This window comes from Nomascus leucogenys, chromosome 22a (assembly GCF_006542625.1).
Source record: "Nomascus leucogenys isolate Asia chromosome 22a, Asia_NLE_v1, whole genome shotgun sequence".
NCBI lineage: Eukaryota > Metazoa > Chordata > Mammalia > Primates > Hylobatidae > Nomascus > Nomascus leucogenys.
The window spans coordinates 1,677,269-1,698,961 of NC_044402.1; the positions used below are offsets into that span (position 1 = coordinate 1,677,269).

The following is a 21,693-nucleotide window of genomic DNA, read 5'->3' on the forward strand; positions in this document are numbered from 1 at the left end:
ATGGATGGATGCATGGATGGATGGATGGATAGGTGGGCAGATGGGTAAATGGATGGATAAATGGGTAAACGGATGGGTTGGTGGGTGGAAGCACGGGTGGGTGGGTGCAAGATTGGATGGATGGATTGGTGGATGGACAGATGAAGTACTGCTCTTGGTACTGCCTTCTGTGTCAGGTAGGGGCCACTCTGAGCAGACGGTGGCTGCCAACCACCATGAAGTATGACCTTCCTTGCTCCCATGCAGCCCACAGAGGGTGGGCAAGCTTTCCTGGCTGGTTCACACCTTGCCACCCCGAGCCCATGGCAAGGAAGTAGGTGCCATGGTGACAGGCTCAGGGCAACACTGGGGCACAATGGATGCTGGGGTCAACCCCAATGCCAGCTACCATAGCCATGTTTGTAGGGCCATTCTGATTAACCCAGATGTTCCAACATCTCCAACTTGCAGGACACACTGTCCTTCAGTCACCAGGTTGACCTCTGTGCCGCCTGGTTGTCCAGGTATTAGGAGGCTCATTCTGGTGGAACAACCATCTTGAGCCCCTCCTATGCCTCCAGTCCCTGCCAGACCACCTGGGAAGGCCCAGGAGCTGCTGCAGTTCCCACAAGCCCAGACTGCCCAGGTTGCAGCCCCTGCAGCCCCCCATGGTCCACACAGACCTCTTGGTGCAAATCACACCCTGGGGTACTCACAGGACATGCCCGCTCCCAGAAGACCCAAAAGCTCAACCAGGTCCAGGCCATGAGTGGTTAAAGCACTTAGCAGAAGTTCCTTAAAGCTCAGAGGTACCAGCAGAGGCAAAAGCAGATGCAGGGGCAGGGGGAAGAAGGTAGCCAGAGCATCTCGCCCCCTGGGGCTGTGGCCCTGCCTGCTCCCCTATTCCAGGCCTCTGGGCCCCTAAAGTCTGGGGAGCCTGGATTGAGGGAAGGACTCATCACCCCACAAGGGTCAGGCCGGGGGCAGGATGGTCCAAGCAGAAGCTTCACCCAGCCCTGTGGGGTGGCAGGAGGGAGCCCACTGAGCACAGGCAGGTCAGAGGCTGCTGCAGAAGAGCTGAGCCAGAACCATGTCTGGTCCCCAGGAGCCACCACTCAGCCTCACCTACTGTGAGGACTGGAATATTCACCAATCATAGGGCTGCCCACATGGCGAGCCTCCACTCACATCCACCAGAGCCTCCCTGGCCCCCTCTCCTCTTCCTGGAGGCTCCCCAAGGCCTGAAATTACAATGAGAAAGTTTTTCCTTTGACTCTGCAAGGCAGACAGGAGCTGGTATCTCCTGTGCATGTCTGTGGCCTGAGCAAGAGGGGACGTGGGACTGCATGGGGGCTGTGACGTTCAGCTTGCCCACCCGGCAGATGGGTCCTCTTCTCCTGTGGCCATTGAAGGCAAAGCAGGAGTGGGAGTAGGGGAGGGGGTCCCAGCCCCATGAGGCTGAAAGTCAAGGTGGGATCATAGAGAAAATCCAGGGACAAGATCAAGCCCTTCTGAAAAATGCATCTAGCAAGCCCCTGCCCTGCTGTGCCTCAGTTTCCAGTTTCTCTTTGGCCCTCTCCAACTGGGTGGAGAAGTCTGGTGACTCTTTCCTGCATGCCAGCACCTCACGCGTCTGTCATGGCCCCTGCGGCCCTGGCTGAGGCCCCCGCTGGGTGGCCTGGGTGGACCAGCCCTGGACACGCAGCAGCTGGCTCCCGCTGCTCCCTGCTCGGCCACCTGGGTCCCTGCACCTGCCTCCAAGCATCCAGTTCTGGAGCTTTTGTCCTGAGCCTGGGAAATGGGCATTTTCTGCCCACAGGCACAAAGGAGAAACCGCAGGCAGGCATGCTTCTGGAAAGTTCCAGGGCTAAGGAGATGCCGAGTCGTTCTTCCTCATCCAGGGGTCAGGTCCTCACCACAGCCCCCACCCAATGGCTGCCCCGCCTGTCCCGCCTGTCCCGCCTCTGGCCAGGAGCCCTGCTCGCCAAGCCAAGCAAGAGGCGGGACGCGGTGACGCGATGTCTCCGCTGAAAGGGTCCCGCTTCCCCTCAGAGAAGGGGCCGCACGTTAATTCACTCAAGGCCGGGGATTAGTCATCGGGCAAATAAGATTAAATGCCCTTGAAATGGAATTAAAATGACGTCAAACAGCAGAATATCGTTTTCCTAACAGCCCTGCAAGATGCTTCCTGCTTTAACCCCTTCCTGGCCCCGTCTCAACCCCCAGCAGTGAGCTCCAAGCTCGGGAGAGGTGGCACCCACGTCCCTCTGTGCTCCTGAACCTGGCTCAGGGGCCATCGAGGAATCAACACTGAAGCTACTCCCTGCCAACACCCTCCCAAGGCCTTCTGAGTCCTTTAAATATCAGACGGACCCTTGGGCCCCAGGCTACAGCTGGCAGAACCTGCAGCCCCAGACCCTGCACAGGGAGAGGGGACCTCAGCCCAGCCTAGGGCCCCAGGAACAGGGGGCCTGGGCCAGGAAGGAAGCCAGGAAGCTGAGGAGGCTCCTGGTCTCTCCCTGACACCTCCGTGCCTTCCTTCACTCAGTTCTTTCTCCTTGTTAGCACAGCCCTGCCTGCCCTCTTGGGGAGCCAGCAGGCCCTCAGCTCCTTGTTCACCGCCTGCAGCTCAGGGGCCCGAGGATTCGTCTCCATGTGCAGGAATCCTCTTTTCATCTTAGAAGAGAAGAGAGGAATGACGAGGCTGGGCCCAGAGTCCCAGGGAGGCCTGGGCAGGTGGGCACCAGGGCTGGGAACAGCCCGTCTCCCATGGGGCTGTCCACACAAACCCCTCATTTCCCCAGTCCCATCTGGGGTCTGGAACCCCCTTAGAAGCCAGAAAGAGTGAACCCCACCTGGCCCACCTCAGCAGCGCAAACCAGCCAGGGAAAGGGGCAGGAACGTCTGTGCCACCTATGCCCCTGCCCGGGTCCCCACGCCGGGACAGCGTCTTTGCGGACATCCACGGTGACCTGCCTAGTCGGGGAACATGCCTCTCTCTAGGAGGCTCCGGCTATTAGCACCACCAAGACGACCCACAAAGTCGCTGGAAATCTTCCTCAATCATCAGCCTTAAGCCCTGATCGTCATTTCTCATTTTCACTGAAACAATCACCTGTCGGAGAGCGTGGGCTGTGAGCTGCCCATTCATCACGCAGGGCTGCCCTGGCCGAGTGCACGCGCCGCCTGGCCAGGCTCAGGTGTGGATCAATAGGCCACGTTCAGGCCGTCAATAGCTGTAAATACATTTGAGAGATCATTCAGGACAGCCTCCTGCCCGGCCACCATCCAGGGAGCTGCTGGGCGCAGAGTGCGAGTGGGGCAAGCGGCGTGCACCCTGCACCATCCCTGGGGTCCAGCCTCGCTGGGGCTGCGTCTGTCCCAGCTCTCCCTGCCAGTGCCTCCACTTGGGCCGTCATCCTTGCTGTGCTGAGCCTGACTCTGCCCGGCTCTGGGACTCCAGAAATGAGTCGTGATGACAGAGGCCTGGGAAGGGCCCCTCTGTGTCCTCCTCCTTGCCATCCCCAACCCTGAGCAACAGGCCTCGGCTCCTCCCGTCTTCAGGTGGGGTGGCCTCCCACGGCAGCCAGTCTGGCTCTGGGGGCGGTGAGCTCTCGCGATTCCGAGTGGAGATAAGCCCAACCCAGCATCCTCTCAGGCCGGAGGCAGCTCTCTCCACACCTGCACCGTGCCCAGGAAGTTGGCACTGATGCCCTCCAAACATTTCTCCCGGACTGGCACCCTGTCTCCCTCCGGCCACCGCCCAGCAGCGGGTCCCCACTAACCAGGGTCACTATCACTCAGAGTCCAGCTCAGGAACTGGGCATGTTCCCCCCACCCATCCCCACCACAGGGCAGGGAGGTGGGGAGTCACCTCCTTCAGCCCGGACTCCGCATTCCGTCAGGGACAATCCTTGGTGCCGATGAGGACCCTGGTGTCTGTCACCCACTGCTGCTGTACTCTCCAGAGACTCAGAATCAACAGGCCTTGGAGAGAGAGATTTATTACAGCGAATTAGCTCATACAATGATGGAGGCTGGGTCTGCAGACCTGCACCAAGTCGGTGAGCTGGAGCCCTGGGAGAGCTGACGGTGGCAAATCAGGCCGGACGCCAGCAGACTCGACACCTGGGAAGAGCCCATGTTCCAGGTCAAGTCTGAAAGCAGGAAAGAAGCCGCCCTCCCGGCTGGAAGGCAGCCAGTTTCCTGGCAGGCCTTCACCTGATTGGGCGAGGCCCACCCGCATGGGGGAGGGACATCTGCTGTGCTCAGCCTACAGATTCCAGCCTGAATCTCAACCAGAAACGCCTGCACAGACACACCCCAAATCGGAGTTCACCAAATGTCTGCAGTCGCGTGGACACATAAAATTAACCCTCACAATACCTCTCCCTCTGCCCCAAACACGCAGCTGCTTCACCCACCTTCACCTGTTCCCCCGCAATTAGCCTGTGTCCCCCAGTGCCATCCATTCTGGGCACCCTGGTCAGAAGGCCCCATCGGCTCTGTCCCTTGGGGATCCTCAGGATTCTGACTGAGCCCCCAGGGTTGGTGGCTCACGTGCCTTACCTGCATTTTCCACCAGCAAGAGGAGCAGGGTCACTGCAGCTGCATCGGAGGACAAGGGCTGAGTCCAGCCTCCTCCCTGGCACTGCAGCCCCCGAGGCCGGCTCTTCGCAGGAGGGTCACCAGAGGCCTCAGCTGGGAGCTGGCACGTGGCCACTTCCGGCTAAATCGAGCCCGGTGGCCGAGCCTGCTATCAATGGGGACAGTGGATGAGGAAATGGTGTTTGCTGAGCAACAATCCTCTCTCTCACAGCTGCCAGCCTCAGGACAGGGAGCACGGGAGGGAGGCAGAGGGCAGCCCTCTTGTCCTTCCTCACCCCGGGATGCAGATGACAATGACCACACTCTGGTGACCAACTAGGCTGCCCCAGTTCCTCCCAGACACTCACCCGGGCCAGGCAGGGGGAGGAAGCTCCCTGGTGCTCTCAGCTCCCAGAACAGAGGATGCCTTTGCTTTGGGAGGGTGGGGCTATCCTAACCCCTGCTCCGTCCTGCCTTGGAGGAGGAGGCCTGAGGGTAGGGCCCAGCTACCAACCAGGCTGCTGCTGTGGACGGCTTCCTGCCCAGGGCCCCTTCCTGGCAGCCCCCTCCCTCCATTGCTCTCTGCACTCACCTCTGCCTGGCCTTGCCCCACCCCCGGGGTTCATCCCAGCCTGCATCTCCCAACTCTGCACCTCCAGACAATCTCGTTTGGGCTCTGAGTCACGCTGGGGCCTCCCAGGAGATCTCCAGGGATGGGTGAGGCTTGGCTGGAGTGCCCGCAGAAGCGTGACCCTCAGACCTGGGCCAGCGCTCTAAGACCCATGGCCAGCTCACTTGCTGCTAAAAGAATGGAAATGAAGCACTGGCTTATTTTCAAGGGAAAAGGTCGGCAGCAGACGGTCCTTCCAGCCCCCTGGCTCCTGCAACCCCCTGGCCTACTCCTGCAAGCCCTGGGGAACCGATTCTGCAGCTCCGGGCCAGAGCCTTCACCTCCAAACCAGGACAAACCAGGCAGTCTGGGGTAAAAGTGGGAGGAAGTAAAAGGCACCCATGGGCTCCTGGGAGTTGAAATAAGAATATCTCAGTCTCTTTGCATAAGGAAACCTAAAAAGAGCACAGAACATTTTGAAAATGGAAGCCAAATATTTATTAAATGTTTTCGAATCCATCAGAAACCACAGATGCTGGGGAGAACAAAACCCACTTTCAGAAAGAGGCGAGTCACGGGGAGAAGTGGGGAGCACGTCTGAGGGACTCTGCTCCGTGCCCAGCAGCCGACATCCCCATTCCCACACCCCTGCCCCCCTCCCCAGCAGAGCCCCCCTCCCCAGCAGAGCCCCTCTCCCCAGCAGAGCCCGTCTCCCCAGCAGAGCCCCTCTCCCCAGCAGAGCCTGTCTCCTGGCCCCAGCAAGACCCCTTCCAAGGCACGTCTGAGAAACGCAGAAACGTGATCTCTCAAAGATGATCAATGTTGTGGACACCTGAAACAGATGACCAGAGACATCGTGGCCATGTGCCGTGTGCCCACTCCAAACAGCCGCCCCGAGAGCTCTGCCGGGCCCTGCCCCAACACGCGAGAGCCAAAACGCTGGCTGGCCCGGGGCTTCAGCATCACAAAGTGACAATGTGGTGACCAGCTCAAGGCCTCTGGATACTGGAGGACAGAGAGGCTGTGGGAAAGAGGAGGCTGCAGAGGGTGGGGTGGGCACTCCCAGAGCCCGCTCAGGCCCTTGGCCCAGGACATCAGCGCCTTCTGGCCAAGGTGGAATGGTCACTGGGTGAGGGTGAGATCCAGACATGTACCTTCCAGCCAGTCCCTCACCTAAGAAGCTTCCAGAAACAAGTACAGATCTAACTCTAAATTGGCAGAAGTAAGGGGGGGGGCCTGTCTTGATTTCCAGTGACTCTTGGTGAGGGCTGCGCTGGGAGGCCCTGCAGGGCCTGGCCCCAGGCAGGAGCCCAAAGGCCCTTGGTGACCTCTGCCTCCGCAAAGTGCCCTCCCCCGCATCTTCCTCTCTCAGCTGCCCCACCTCTCCTGCTGCCACTGCAACCCCCCTCCCTCCTCCACCCACACCGTGTGCCTTTCCGTCTCTTCCTTCTTGGGCATCTTCTGCTCCAAAACCCACCACCTGCCGGGTTCTATCAAAGGCCACAGAGCCGAGCAGCAGCAAGAACCCCCACTGATAGTGGGGGGTAGGGGGGCGGGGAGGGGCGGAGGTGGAGGGGGATGGAGGTGGAGGGGGATGGAGGTGGCGGAGGCAGAGGTGGGGAGGGACGGCTGTGCCACTCGCACTTTAATGCGTATTTGTCCCTGACACATACACGAGGTGTCCAGTACAGTACCCAGAACACAGCCGGCTTGCAGATATGCTAGTGGCCATTACTGAAGATTTTATTGGCTATAATTGATCGGGTGCTTCCTGTGTCCTGGACATTGTCCAGCAAGGCAGGTGCTGCCCCTCCCAGCAAGCAGGGCTCCTTAGACAGAGGAGGAGCTGACAGGAGGAGGTCTGCCCAGGCAGGGTCTCGAGATGCTGTCACCACCCTAGCGCCCTGAAGCCACCCCAGGGGCCACCAGCGAGGCCTGGAGGGTGCTGGGCCAAGGCGGGAGGAAGGTGGGACCTCCAGCCGGACGTCCCCTGCAGCAGGCCACACAGGCAGCTGGAAGCAGCTTCCCACAAAGCCTGCATGCATAACGAAGCCAAGGGCAGGGAGCTGCTGGTGAAGGCTCTGGGTAAACACTGATTATCGGTCATTAAAAGAACAGGGCTATTTATTAGCAAGACAGAGGAGGCTGGGGCCTTCGGGAAAGAAGGGGTGTTTGCACAGCCAGGAGTGAGCAGCCGCCCCAGGGACCCCTGAAGGGGGCACAGTTATCAGCCTTGGTAATGGCACGGGGAGTGGGCCGCGGAGCCCCGAAACCTGACACACAGGCCTGGCTTCTGCAGGTGGGGCCCCAGGTCTACAGATCTCCAGGGCACTGCAGGGCAACGTCTGCAGGGTCCTTGCTGCCACTGTGGCCCCTGCTGTCCCCTGACCCTCTGGCACTTGAAGGCAGGGTGGATGGGGGCAGACAGGTTGCCATGGCAGGGAGAGACATACGCAGACCCCTCCACCTACCGTCACATAAGGTCCCTCCTTCCTGTGCCTTCTGGTGCCAATGACAGGCACCCTCCCGGCTGAACAGAGGACAGATGTCATGGCTCAGGACCCCCAGGCCACCTGCCCCTGTCTGCACCCGGTGAGCCCTTCTCCACAGCCCTTCGTCCCTGAGGTCATGGGGAGGCCTCCACAGCTGTTGTCTTCCACATAACCAGAAGCTCCCAGGCCACATTTCACCTGAGAAGCAGGAACAGGGGAAGGTCACAGGGCACAGGGGCTGTGGCGCAGGGGACACCAGCATGGCAAACGCCGCACCTGGGGACCTAGCAAGCCCTGGTGGCACACAGCCCTGACAACCCTCAAACCCTGCTGACCTCGAGGAGTCCCAGCCCCCGCTGCATGCTGATGGCCATCCAGATGTCACTCCACCCTGAACGCTAGACTCAGCGTAGGGGAGCACAAACTCCCGTTCCCATCCCCAGCCACCTACACGGAGAACACAGGAATCACTGGGAAGAGATGGGCACTGGATAGACAAATGAGCAAAAAGGTCAAAGTGGCAAAATTCATAAAACAAAGGCAAGTGACAAGAGGCACGGAAACGCGCAATCGCGTGTAGCCAGACACGCTCCAACAATGAGAAGTCATTTCTCACCAAGCTGGCCGCGGGGGTGAAAAATACTCAAAAACTGGAGATTTCAAACGCTGGCCAGGGTTGGGAGGTGGGCATGGGAGGAGAGGCGGCGAGAGGGCAAGTGGCCACCATCCCTGGGGACAGTGTAGGCCGGCGTGTCACGTGGCCCGAATGTGCCACTCCAGAGGACTGACCGGGGAAGGCATCATCAGACCAGAAACAATGGAGCAGAGGCCCCAGGGGAGTGACGGACAGACTGTGAGAAGCCCTGGGGAGGGCACAGCCCTGCAGAATCCCGGGATGTGCAAAGGCCCTGCAGCAGGAATGTGCCTGGGGGCTGAGAAGAAGCAGCAGGAAGCAGGAGGCAGGGGAGGTGCCAGGACTCGTGGCTGGAGAGGCAGCAGAGGTGAGGTCGCCATCGCAGAGATTTGGAAGCACCTTAAATGGCCACCCAGGGGCCAGCCGTCACCGCCAGTGGCACATCCAAATAACAGAACCCTACAAAAGCATGAGGCATTGTTGCAGCAAGTATTTATTCACGATAAAAATCTTCCAGGTTTACGAAGCAGTAGATGCAGCACAGTCTCAACCTGTGAGAAAAAGTGACTTAATAACACGAACACGTGCACAGACAAAACCCGAAAGCCTTTGACATCCACATGTTTACGGTAGGTGACATGGGGGATATGATAGCAGGGGAGACTATTTTTCTTTGTGCACAGGATTTTTGAAATTTTATGTAATGAATGTTGCATTTATACAATGCAACTCCTAGATGCATTTCCTATGAAAATCGTTTAGGCTTCTCTTAGGAGCACTGCCGTCAGGCACATCGTATCTGCTGACTCATGACCCTCGCTGATGGCATGTGGGAGGGTTTCCAGGGTGCAGGTGCTGTGCTTAGCAGGTGCCTTGGTAGCTGGGCTCATCATACATGTGCCTGCACATGCACACATACACTCATATATGCATGCACACACACATTCACAGACATGCACACACACACTCACACAGATATGCACACACGCACTCATATATGCATGCACACACATTCACATTCACACAGATATGCACACACGCACTCATATGCATGCACACACACATTCACAGACATGCACACACAGAGATGTACACACGCATTCATATATGTATGCACACACACATTCACAGACATACACACACTCAGACATGCACACATGCACAAGGCACACATTCACACACACACGCACACAAAAATGCACACATTCACACACATATGCATATGTGGCTGTGAATGAATGATGGAGGGGGAACAGCCGTGCCACTCGCACTTTAATGTGTATTTGTCCCTGACACATGCACACACATGCACATACACACAGGCACGTGCATGCACACATTCACGCATATGTATGCACACATTCACACACACGCACGCATGCACATTCATGCACTACTGGGAGCTGGGAGCTCCCGGGGTTCCAGGGAGCCAACGGCCTCTGGGCTGGACCTCTGGCCCCTCAGCTCAGCTACGGAACCTGGGGCCTCTGAGTTCTCATCTGCAGATAGGATTCTGAAAGTCTTGAGGGTAGGGATGAAGAGCAAATGGATGCAGGCATGGAAAGCTCAGGGGTGAGGTCTGAGAGGTCAGAACCTAGTCCCTGCTGTTATTCCCGCTTCACAGAGGAGATCAAAGACAGAACACGGCCTGTGCTCACACGGCAGGCAGCCACAGAGGCGGCTAGTTGTCCACTCACTGAATTCCCATTGCCTTTTCTTTATGTTAAAAAATAAAAATAAAATGAATTGCGTTCAGGTAAGGAAGGGGCAGCGCCTCCCCTGCCAAGAGCACAGCTGGTCTCGGCCCTTTGGGGTGCTCCTTTTTTATCTTGCTAGTGATTGGCCTTCTGGTGAGCACGAGAGCCAGAAAGTTCTGGCCAATGAGATCAGCAAGGAGGTAGCCCAGGGCTCTTCGGAGATGACTCCTGTTCTTCTGGCTCTGGAAGCTGCCATGGGCTGTGGGCTGTCTTGGTCCACAAGGTAACAACTCTGGACACCCCATGCTAAGGGTGACAGGGCCAGGAAGACACAGCCAGCCTCTGAGCCGCCCCAGGCCACCTCCCCCAAGACATCTCCACCCGAAGGCACCTTCATCACCAAAGCCCCCACAGGCTGGGGTTCCCCGCCAGCCAGCACCTCACCCATCCCTGCATCGCAGCTGGCCCCAGCCCTCTCCCAGTTCCACTTTGATGCCACTCTTTCTCCAGCAGCTGCTATCATCAGAGCCCTGAGGCCCACATCACCTCCTGTCTGCCCTCTGGAACGCAGCCCGGCAGGACTCACCTGGGCCTAGGGGCCTCCGCAGTCCCCAAGCTCCTAGGGGTCTCCCCTCTGTATTGCAGACGTGAATCCTGGGAGAGAGGGGAATATGGCTCCATCACCTGTGTTCGGCACCTGGCCAGGCCCCAACACCAGTCCACAGTGCAGGACTACACCCAGGGAGGTGTCGCAGGGGCTGTCCGAGGAGGATGGTGCCTGAGGAGCTGGGACCATGGGATGGGAGAGGCACCTGCTCCCCCCTGCCCACCCCTTCAGTCTGGCAGAACTGGAACGCTCCGGTCACCTGCCTGGCCTGGGGCCCCTGACACCCTGGGGGCCTGGGAGGTGGCTTGAAGGGGAGAGCTGGAGATGGCCAGGCTGTTGGACCAATGCCCCCGGTAAGACTTCACTTCTGGATTCATTCCTCTTATCACCACCCCTCTTAAAATGTATTCCAGTTAGGTTTTTTAATTATGCAAATGATTTGTGAATAAATTTGTATAATAAAAATTCAAGCTTTACAGACACAGAAATCCCCTGTTCCCCTTCCTCGGTCCAAGTGGCCTCCCCAGGGTGACAGCCCTTCTCCCCTTGGTGTGTGTCATTCCAGAACATTCCCTGTGCACCTCATGCATTGGTGTCTGGGGGAACGCAGCTGTGCTTTGTGTGTTTCCTTAGACGGCATGGAGCAGCACGCGTCGCTCTGGGGTTGCCCTTCTCTTGCCCAGCGACTAGTTTATGCACACTGTTGAGGACAGGGCCGACTGCCCGCAGCACCCAGGCTGCCTTTGCGTGTGTCCACATGACCCGGCCACACTCCCCACCCCTCACAGTTCCATGTGGTCATTCCCACCACCCTTCAGGATGCTCCACCCTCCTCGGGTGGGAGTGAGACCCAACAGGGTGGCAGAGCCCCGGAAGGCCCTGGGCCCTCAACCAGGAAGACCCACCTGGAACTGTGCCACCAACAAGACCCAACATCTATTGAGTGAAGGAGCAGCATGTTGAATCCACACTGACCACGGCCAGAATGCCCCAGATGCTTGGCCGTCGCCTGTCTTTCCCTGGGGACCTGGCTCATCTTTATCTGCTGCGTAGTATTCGCAGGGCAGATGTTGCTATGGTCTCCACGTTTGAGTCACCCCCAAATTCCATGTTGAAGTCCTCATGTCCAACATGATGGTATTGGGAGGCAAGGCCTTTGGGAGTTGATTAGGTCATGGAGGTGGAGCCCTCGGGAACGGGATTAAGGACCTAACAAAGACACCCTGGAGAGCTCCATCACCCTGTCCTCCATGTGAGGACACAGCCAGAAGACGCCATCTGTGAACTGGAAAACAAAAGCAGCCCGCCCTCACAGACAAGGCGTCTGCCGGGACCTTGCCCCTCCAGCCTCCGAACCTGGGAGACGTATCTCAATGTAGAAGCCCCCTGCTCAGGGTATTTTGCTATAGGACCCCGAATGGCAGATCCCACCACTTTATTCTGCATTCCTCTGCCCGTGAACTTGCAGGTGGCTCCCACAGGACAGGCCACGCTTGCCACAAATCCTGAATCTCAGGGTGGGGTCTCAGGGCATCTTCCTTGGTGGGCTGCCTTTCCTTGTCCTGCTCCTGGCCATGGAGCCCACTCTGGCCCTAATTACACGTCTCGCCTGCCAGCCAGATTTCCAAGTGGTCTCTGTGCTGGGGACCCAGCGGGACCAGCCCTCTCTCCAGGGACTGCTGTCAGGATGAGGAATTGTTTTTCCAAATGTGGCTTTTGCCACAATCTCCCCCTTGGTGTTCTGGACAATTTGATCAAACGAGCAATAGAGAATCCATCAACATCTTCCAACCAGGAGACAAAGAGGCCTGACATGCTGCATGATGGCGTCCACTGGCCCCACACCACACGGCAGGCCCCCCAGGCTGGAGAAATCAGCCTGTTTTGTGCTGCGATGATAACAAATCACAGCATGCACACCCACGCTCCGGGTGCCCACATTGTCTGCCTGTTGCCTGTCATTGCAGATGGAGCCCGGGCTCCTGGGCTTGGTGTGTGGGGCTCAAAGCTGGACTGCAGATCCCACATAAGCACTAGGAACCTGGCCACTGATCATGGCCCTGCCTCGGCCTCCAGAGCTATAGAGAGGCCTAGGCGACCCCCAGTCCTGCCCAGGAGGGGCACAGCTGGGCTCTCCAAACTCCAGATGTGACCAGACCTGCCCTGTACACACAGTGCATGGCAGGCTCATGAAACCCAACTGCCGATGAGGGTAGGAGCTGGGCCATCAACCAGGACGGCCAGACACCGCCTCTCTCGCTAAGGCTGGACCCTCCAAGGCTGGTCCCCAGGGGGTTCTCAGGAATCCAGGTGACAGTGACAATGGCAAATCACGGCCACCGGCTTTTCCTTCATCCTTGCTGGGGGAGGGCTTTCCACCCTGCGTCCTCCCTCAACAGGACGGGAGTGGTCCAGGCCCCAGAGGCTTCATGCGAGTGCCGAGGGGCCCACAGGGCAGAGCTGTCCTTCTGGAAGGTCAGAGACCCAGAAGGACAGACCCGGCTGTAGCATGAATGACCCTGGTGCCCACTTTACCTCCAGCTGTCCCATCCCATCCTTCAACTGAGTGGACGCCCTGGAGCGCTGCGGGGACGCACAGGTCCCGGAAACCACGTGAGCTCTGTCTGCAAACTGCAACCTGCCGGGCGTGTGGAGCCTCTGCCAGCCACGAGGGAGCCCAGCGCGCAGTGAGCACCTCGCACCCTCACAGTTACCAGTCACGCTGCCTCCATGACAATAGTGGAAATGAGGAAACGGAGGCACGGTAGAGAGGTCCAGGAGGCAATACGACATCTGCTGCCGAGGACGCAGCCCGAGGCCCCTGATGCTAAAGGGATTTGCCTAAACACACCCATCAGAGCCCCTCGCAGCGAAGCCTGGGCTTAGTCAGCCCCTCACACAGGCCTGAGCTCTGAGCCCCCACCTCACCCTGAGCCCTAGGGCACCTCCCCCTGCCTGAGTGGGCGGGCTTTAGAAGCACCAGCCCCCTCCCCTCCTGTCTGCATCCCTCCCTCAGGTGTCAGAGAGGCAGACCCCATGCTGAATCTGCTGGACAAGCTGTGGCAGATGTGTGGGAATTGCACATTGCAGTCTGGGCTCCTGGCGCAGAGCTGCACACAGCAGGTGCACGGCAGAGGCCAGCGGGGCCCCGGCCCACACCGACACCCCAGAGTCCTCTCTCAGCCGAGTACGGAGAAGCCCCTCCCCTTCCTCTGCAAGCCCAGCCTCTCACCCCCACCCCATGACAACTCAAGGGTGCGGCAGCCTTGCCCACTGCAGCTTGGGCACCAGAAGGCCTCATTCCAAGACCCAAAGCAGCAGGACAGCAGCACCACAGAGGGGTCCCCGGGCCACCTGCTGGCTAGCGAAGCCACCTCTCCTTTCCACAATAGGTCTCCCTTTCACCCTGAGTGAGAACCGCCCCTCCCGAGGGGCTGCCTGGGGGGCTGCAGCCTCCCAGCTGCCAGCACACGCCCAGTGCTTTCTCCAGCCTGGCCCAGCCCCAGCCAGGCAGGACGGCCCTGCAGAGCACCCCTGAAGGCCGCACACTTGCAAGCTGCCCACAGACGGTGCAGCACTGGCCGCCCTTTGTGGGGAGTGCTACACCTGTGCAAGCCGAGTGGAACAAATGAGATTGGAATTTTATGATTCTTTTACAGTGCTGCTCTGCAGAGAGCTTGTTTAATTAGCTTCTAACTCAACACCTTTGGCGACTCTAAATAATTCACCACCCCGGCCCCCCTCACCCAGCCAGGTGTGCCAGTGCTGCTTCCACCCCCACCAGCTCTGCAGGGAGGTCACAGCTCCACAGTTCCAAAGCAGAGGCCCCTCGAAGGGCAGATGCCTGGTGACCTGTCCTTTTCAGGAGCAGCCTTTCCAGAAGGCACAGTAGCCTTCCTACCTGGGCACAGCCACAGGTGTGCCAGGCCACCCTGGGGACAACAGTCAACCTCTCTGGACCAGCAGGGAACACTCCCACCCACTCCACACACGCCCCCTCTGCCCTTCCGGGCTGCAGCTTCTCTGCCGCCAGCCTCAGCACTGGCCTGACCACCCCAGGGACCTCAGCTGCCCATCCTGGGCTCCCTCCCTTCCTGGCGTTCCACAAAGTCAGTGTCCCACTGTCTCCTCCTCTAGGAGCCTGGGAGCAGGCACAGGGCCGACCCACATGCCACTGCAGGGCGGAACCCGGGCCACGGGAGCGCAGATGGAAGGGTGACCTCCCGCCCACGGAGGGAGCCAGCTCCCGGGCCCTTCCTGAGCCCCTGGGTGGAAACGCACAGACTGTGGCTCCTAGGCCAGTCCCCTGGCTGCTCTCGGGGAGGGGGTCATGGCATCCATCCCCCTGCTCCATCGCATCCAAGCCCCAGCAGAAGCTCAGCCCTGGCCTTTCTGGAGAGGAGCTGGGAACCGGGAGCCCATAAACCGAAGCCCACCCCTCCTCCTGCGTTTAGCAGCCCCCGTCAAGGACTCCTGCCCGGATTCAATTACCATCGTAGGTTTTATAAGACCAGCAGCGCTCACTGCGCTCTGACAGAGACATGTGACCCCGTGCCAGCTGGCTCTCTCTCTCTCTCTCTGTTACGCACGTTCAAATGCCAAGGGGTGCTGGGGAGGGCGGAGAGGCCAAAGTCACCTCCTGCACCTTCTCCTAGGAACCAGGAAGCCCAGAGTGAGCGATGCCAGTTCTGAACGCAAAGGAAGGGTCAGAGGACAAGCTGGCACGCCACTCTGTGTGCCCCGGAATTATAGGGCAGCAGGGCTGGCACAGGGACGCATGCCCCCCATGTCTTGGGTGATGTGGAGAGCCCGTGCGGTGAGTGTGCTCATGGCCCTACACAGCCACCCCAGCACACCACCCTCGACTGCCTGCCTCCACTCCTGCCCCACGGTCCTGGGGCTCAGGCCTTGGCATCCTGCCCTGTGGCCGGAGTGGGCTATCCCAGAGTGGACACAGGACTCGCGCCAGCCAGGGCTCCCGGTTTCTCCCTGGGATGGGAAGAAGAGCGGCCTCCCCCAGCAGAGAGCCTTAGGCATATGGGGTTTCAGGTGCTTTGGGGCAAAGTGGGTCTCAGGGCATAGATCTGGCCCACCCGAGGGCAGAAGAGAAAGATGGGGACAGGCTAGCTGGAGGTCCCCGAGGCCCAGCCACACGGCCCTCTTCCTCACTGCATCGCCCCCAGGAGGTGTCCCCAGCACCTGAGCTCCTTGGCGATGGCCCATCTGGGGGAAGAGGTGAGAGAGGAACCCCAGGTGCCCCCAGGAGGCCTGGCCTTGGCGTTCAGTGGCCTCGCTGCGTGCAGGGAGGCAGCCGGCCTCAGTGTTTCTCATTCCCCAGACACAGAATGGGCCCTTTCAGAGCCGGCTCCATGGTGTCTCTTGGAGGCAAGTGCCCCACCCAGGCCTGGCTCCATGGATGACAGGGACAAGAGAAGATGTCTAAAGTCCTCAGGAAGCCTGGGCCCTGCCGGCGTGGGTCAGCAGATAGCATGGAGGCCGTGAGCATGGGCCCCCCAGCACAGGCTGCCGTCCCTCAGCCCCCATGACCAGAGCAGGGGTGGCCATCCCAGCCTCAAGGACCGCTGGCATTGAGGCAGAGGCAGTGGGCAAGGGCCCCCGCCGGCCTTAGTGGCCACAGGGCTCTGTGAGGGCTTGCGCTGTGAGACGCCTCCCTCCATGCTCTGCCCTTTGGATTCTTGGGCAATGAAAGGTCACACTCCTCCCATCCAAAAGCCACCAGCAGGCTCCACACGCTGCCCCCAGGGGCAGGGGCAGGATGTCCAAGCCATGTGCACACCAGCGGGGGAGCAGCGGGCACAGGGAGGCTTCCTGGATCCCCCCAAGCACTGCTGTCCCTTCAGGGCCTCCTGGGAGGGCTTGGGGTCTCAGGGATGAGCTCCTCACTCAGACAGATGCTGAGGTGGGGGCTCATCAGATGGGAGGGAGCGGGGCATTGCAGGTAGACCCACCCCACTCAGCTGTTTGTGTCCTTCAAGACACGGGGGCACACAACAGCAGCAGGGACCTGGGGGCAAACCCACTGGGTGGGCTGAGTCTGGGGCCAGAGGGTGGCTCTGCTGGGTGGGGGTGGAGACTTCAGACCCCCTTACATGGTCCTCGGGGTCTGTGGCTGAGTGTGAACGTCTCAAAGGGCAGGCTCTGAGCAGGGGGAGGGCGGCAGGGGTTACTCATCTCTGCTTGAGGAGTCAATTGCAGCTCCTCTGAAGCCCCCAACCAGAGGCCCTGGCGCCCTGACCTCCGACTTTCCCGTGGGCCTGATCGTGCTGAGATGGCCAGCCCCGCCCTCCCATGCTGGCTCTGCCTGCTGGGTTTCCCTTCCTGCCCAGGCCTGCAGACAAGTGACCTGACACCGTGGTCAGTGTCCCCAGACCTGAACTCCGCCTACCACAGCCTCTCTTCCCATGCATCTCCACTGCCTGGGATCCAGGACAGGCAGGACCTTCAGCTCTGCCCTGCGGGGCAGGTTGGCCTAGGAATTTTAGCACACCCTCAGGTCACCTCGGGCCCCTGAAGCTTTCTGGAGCCAAGACTAGCCCAGGACCAGCCTCCATACCATCCCTGGTGCTGAGTGGAGGTGGCCCAGACCCTCGGGAGCTGCCTGTGTGCTGGACTGGGGCAGCCCTGCACGCCGGGCCCAGGGCCTGGACGTGCATCATCCACAGCTCACAGCACCGAGTACAGGGCTTCCTACAAGGCACTCTCCCCATGGCCCGAGGCCTGCCACTGGGCAGTGGCACCCAGGGTGTGCCCCATGGGACGCTGAGCTGCTGCCAGTGATGCAGGCATGAGGCAGCTGCGCTTCTTCCCCAACGCCCACCCTCCACCCAATCCCTCCACACGCCCTGTAGGCCCCATCCCCAAAAGTCAGCAGCCACACTGACCCGCCTTCTCTATCTTACAGGCAGGTGTGTGTGGCGGGCGGCTGCAGTCAGGAGACTGATTCAGATCACCCATGCACACTTGCACGCACACACTTGTGCACACACGTGCGCACTTGTCCACTGAGACCACCTCATCTGGCCCCAGCCCACTGCTCTGCTCCCTGCTTCCTCCCTGGCCAGTGCCACTCCCTTCGATCTGATCAGACCACAGTGGTCCCTGCTGAAAACCCACCCATGGCTTCCTGTCATTTGCCAGGCCCCAGTGGCCCCCTGCAGTTCCGGGAACACAGCAAACGCCCCCACCAGCCTCTGCTTGGAGCCCTCTTCTCCCACCCTGGGAATGGCTGGCTCCTCCTCGCCTCCCGGCCTGCAGCCCCTCTTCCAACTCAGGCCCCCGCTCCCCCGCTGAACCTGTGGTTCTAGATCACGCGCCAAACAGCTTTCTGCAAAGATCCTGTTTCCTCGTGAACGACCCGATTTCGCGCTTGAAGGTGAGCAGGAGCCTTCTCCACCGCTTTGTGGATGATCTGGAACCTGGACAGACACCGGGCCCTTCACAGGTCATCAGTGAGTATCTGCGGCGTGAGGAGCCCAGGCCTGCTGCCTGCCCGACCACTGACCTGGCTAAACCTGTCTCATGAATGGGGTTGCAATGAACCCCCCAAGCAGCCTGGGGGGTCACTGTTCTTACTGTCTTGAGAGCTGAGGTTCAGAGAGGTAGGTACCCTGTCCAAGTTCACACGGTAGAGGCACAGGGCCAGGTCTGCCTCCAGATTCTGACCACTGCGCTCCCGTCTATGCTGACATTTAATACTCAGCGCAGACTGAAAGCTGTGGGCAGTTCTTCCCATGTCACAGATGAAACGGGGGCTCAAGGCCCTTCTGCACTGGCCCAGGTTGCACACCTCATGTGCACGTATGTCAAGCAGGGATCAGAGGCTGCCTAACTGGGCCCGTGCTGCCTGCTGCCCTAGGGCCACACACACACACACAGACACACACGCTCTTGGGTCTGGAGGGAGGGGCTGCTGGGGTTTGGAATTTTTCCTGAAGGCAGGCTGCCATCCACACCCCTCCCCACACTGACTTTTAAGACATATCAGCTAATTAACTAATTGCTGGCTCTCAGTGTTGCCAAATCCCCCTTCCGAGGCGTCTGGCCCCAGCCTGGGTGCTCCCATATGCCGGCCAGCCCTGCCAGAGAGAGCTGGCTCCCGCTCCCTGCCTGGCGCGGCTGCAGGCCCCTGGCTCAGCACCCAGGCTGCCAGTTTCTAGTTGGTTTCTGGTTGGGTCCTGAGCACTGGGTGTCCTGCCTGGCCACAGACCCCGCAGGCTGCCTGGGGCCAGATAACGACAGCCTCTTCCCCCTGCCTGGGGCCTGCCTGCTGGGTCTCTATTGCCTGCCCCAACCCTAGGGGGGTGACCATCCCCTCCACAAGCCAGCATCTCCTGGTCCCCCAGAAGGGAATAGCCACTTCTGATCTCTCTCCCCAATAAGTCGAACATCCTCATTCTCTTAATTATTGGAGAACAGATTTTTTCCCCAAATAATTAGGCAATTTAAATCATACAATCTTTCTCTGGGAACTATATTTAACCCTGATTTGAATGTAATTTACACATCGCAGCTCCCTTAAGCAGCTCTGGAAGCCAAAACATGGATCAAATATTTTTTAAATGTCAAATGCTGCTTAATTGTGGATCGCACTGAATTTATTTGTACAGATAAGCATTTGATCTTCTACCTCCTTCTCCACCCAAAGTAATTTTTCCATAATCTATATGATACCCCAATTTCTCTAATAGCTGGAGGATTGAAATGATACATGAGAGGCTCTCAAATTTGCAGAGTATTTTAAAAGATGCATATTCAAGATTGGAGCAGGAAACTTCTAACTGGAGGCTTGAGGGGAATTCATTAAGGCAGAGAGAATACTGGTGCCTGGAATGGCCAGTGCAGGGACTCCTGGGGAGGAGGGCTGCCACATTACCCAAGCCATCAGGGCTGTGCTGCTCCCTGCCCAGGACAGACCCCGGGCAGGCATCCCCTGGGCAAGGGTCTCCTCTGGTTGCTGCTCCACCCTCGTTTCTCCCCTTGCTTAAAATCTTTGGATAGAAAAGCAGGCAGATAAGATAATGTACAGGGCAGCAGAGTCAGGGTATAGACAGTGCCTGCAAGGCCAGGACTGGCCCAGGGGGAGGCAGGAGGCCCCTGTGCTTGTCAACCTAAAGTCAGTGAGGGTCTCCAGGAGAAGGGAGTGGCATGGTCTGTGTTAGTCAGCTATGCTGGATTCTGCTGCCATGACAAACATCCCCAGAAGCTCAGCGATTCAGGATTGGAATCGCCGAGCAATGCCCCTGATCTCTCTTTCAACACAAGGTTTTTTTTCTGGCTGGTGTTCCCTGTAGGTGGCAGGCGGCTGTGCTTCTGCCCCACGCATCTTCTCTCTCCTGGGATCCAGGCCCTCCCACAGCCGAGGGAGAGAGAATGTGGCAGGACCACGTGGTGCTCTTCAGGTTGGTGCTGGACACAGCCTGGCCCACTGCTGCTAACATCTGCTCATCCTGGGCGAGTCGCATGGCTAAGACTGCTGTGAGTAAGGCAGGAAAGTCGGAGAAGAGGAGTCCACGTTGGTGACCGTAACCCAGCAGCCCACACGCCTCGCCATTCGTGTTCACTCCCCTCGCGTCTGCACACACAACATGTGGGAAACAGCCTCAGCCTCCCAACTGAACATAGCTCCTCCCAATCCAGGAGCTAAAAGGGAACGTTAGCTTCCACTCACAACACAAAATACCACGGCGGGACAGACCCCGGGTGGACGGAAGCAGCACCCCTTTCGGGGGGGGGAAGGGCGGCCCTGTGCTCGCTCGTGGATGGCAGCCCTGTGCTCCTGCTGGGCAGAGATTTTGAGAGCCTCATACCTGGGCGTGGGGAATGTCTCCAGACCAGGCTCTCGTGGTGACCATCCGGCCCAGTTCACCAGGACCAGTGGTTTTCCTGAGAGGTGGGACCTTCAGTGTTGAAGCCAGCAAAGTCCCAGGCAAACCCCAGTGGGCTGATCAACATAGCCGATTCCAGTCCATGGTGCGAGCCCCTAATCCATTGCTGGCCCATCACCCAGCTCGCCTCTGGGAGGTTCTTCCTTTTCCGTCACCCTCTGGGCTACATCTGAAGAGGACATTGGGAATTACGTCCTCATAGAGCCCGCAGCACTCCTGCTTTCTGTCCACAGAAGGTTGGAGGCTCAGACGTCATTTTTAAATCTTGTCCCTTCGCAGTCACTGCAAGGCAAAGCTGGGTGTGCAGCTCCCTCAGCACGCGGCTGGCTTCACGTCTGTTTTGGGCAGTCCACGGCAGGTGAGGAGATACGTCTCACTGTCTTGACCTTACGGCAGCTACTTTTAACTTCTGGGCCTTCCTTGGGAAAGCAATGGCCCCAATTTATCTTCTTACAAAATTTCACCTGACTCAAAAGATTTGCTGGGGCTGGGTACAGTGACCCACACCTGTAATCCCAGCACTTTGGGAGGCCAAGGCAGGCAGATCTTTTAAGCCCAGGAGTTTGAGGCCATTCTGGGCAACATGGCAAGACCGCATCTCTACAAAACTTTAAAAATTAGCTGGGCTAATTTTTAAATTACGCCTGTAGTCCCAGCTACTGGGGAGACTGAGGTGGGAGGATAGCTTGAGCAAAGGAGCTTGAAGCTGCAGTGAGCTGTGCTCGTGCCACTGCACTCCAGCCTGAGCAACAGAGTGAGAACTGGTCGAAAGAAAGAAAGAAAGAGAGAGAAAGGAAGGAAGGAAGGCAGGCAGGCAGGGAGGGAGAAAGGAAGGAAGGAAAGAAGGAAGGAAGGAAAGAAAGAAAAGAAAGAAAGAAAGAAAGAAAGAAAGAAAGAAAGAAAGAAAGAAGAAAGAAAGAAAGAAAGAAAGAAAAGGAAAGGAAGGAAGGCAGGCAGGGAGGGAGGGAGAAAGGAAGGAAGGAAGGGAAGAAGAAAGAAAGAAAGAAAGAAAGAAAGAAAGAAAGAAAGAAAGAGAAAGAAAGAAAGAAAAGAGAAGGAAGAAAGGGAGGGAGGGAGGGAGGGAGGAAGGAAGGAAGGAAGGGAGGGAGGGAGGGAGGGAAAGAAAAGAAAGGAAGAAGAAAAGAAAGAAAGAAAGAAAGAAGAAAGAAAGAAAGAAACAAA

At 58.5% G+C, this 21,693-nt stretch overlaps 1 protein-coding gene across 1 annotated transcript in view; it reads right to left on the reverse strand.

Moving 5' to 3' along the window:
* The window catches only part of LOC115832492, a 104,185-nt gene that overhangs the window by 35,335 nt on the left and 47,157 nt on the right, over nt 1-21,693 (reverse strand). The window contains exons 2-3 of the mRNA XM_030803878.1: nt 10,586-10,653; nt 10,053-10,305 (exon numbers count right to left, since the gene is read on the reverse strand). Of these exons, the coding sequence (XP_030659738.1) occupies nt 10,053-10,305; nt 10,586-10,653 (321 nt within the window). The remainder of the gene's footprint in view (nt 1-10,052; nt 10,306-10,585; nt 10,654-21,693) is intronic.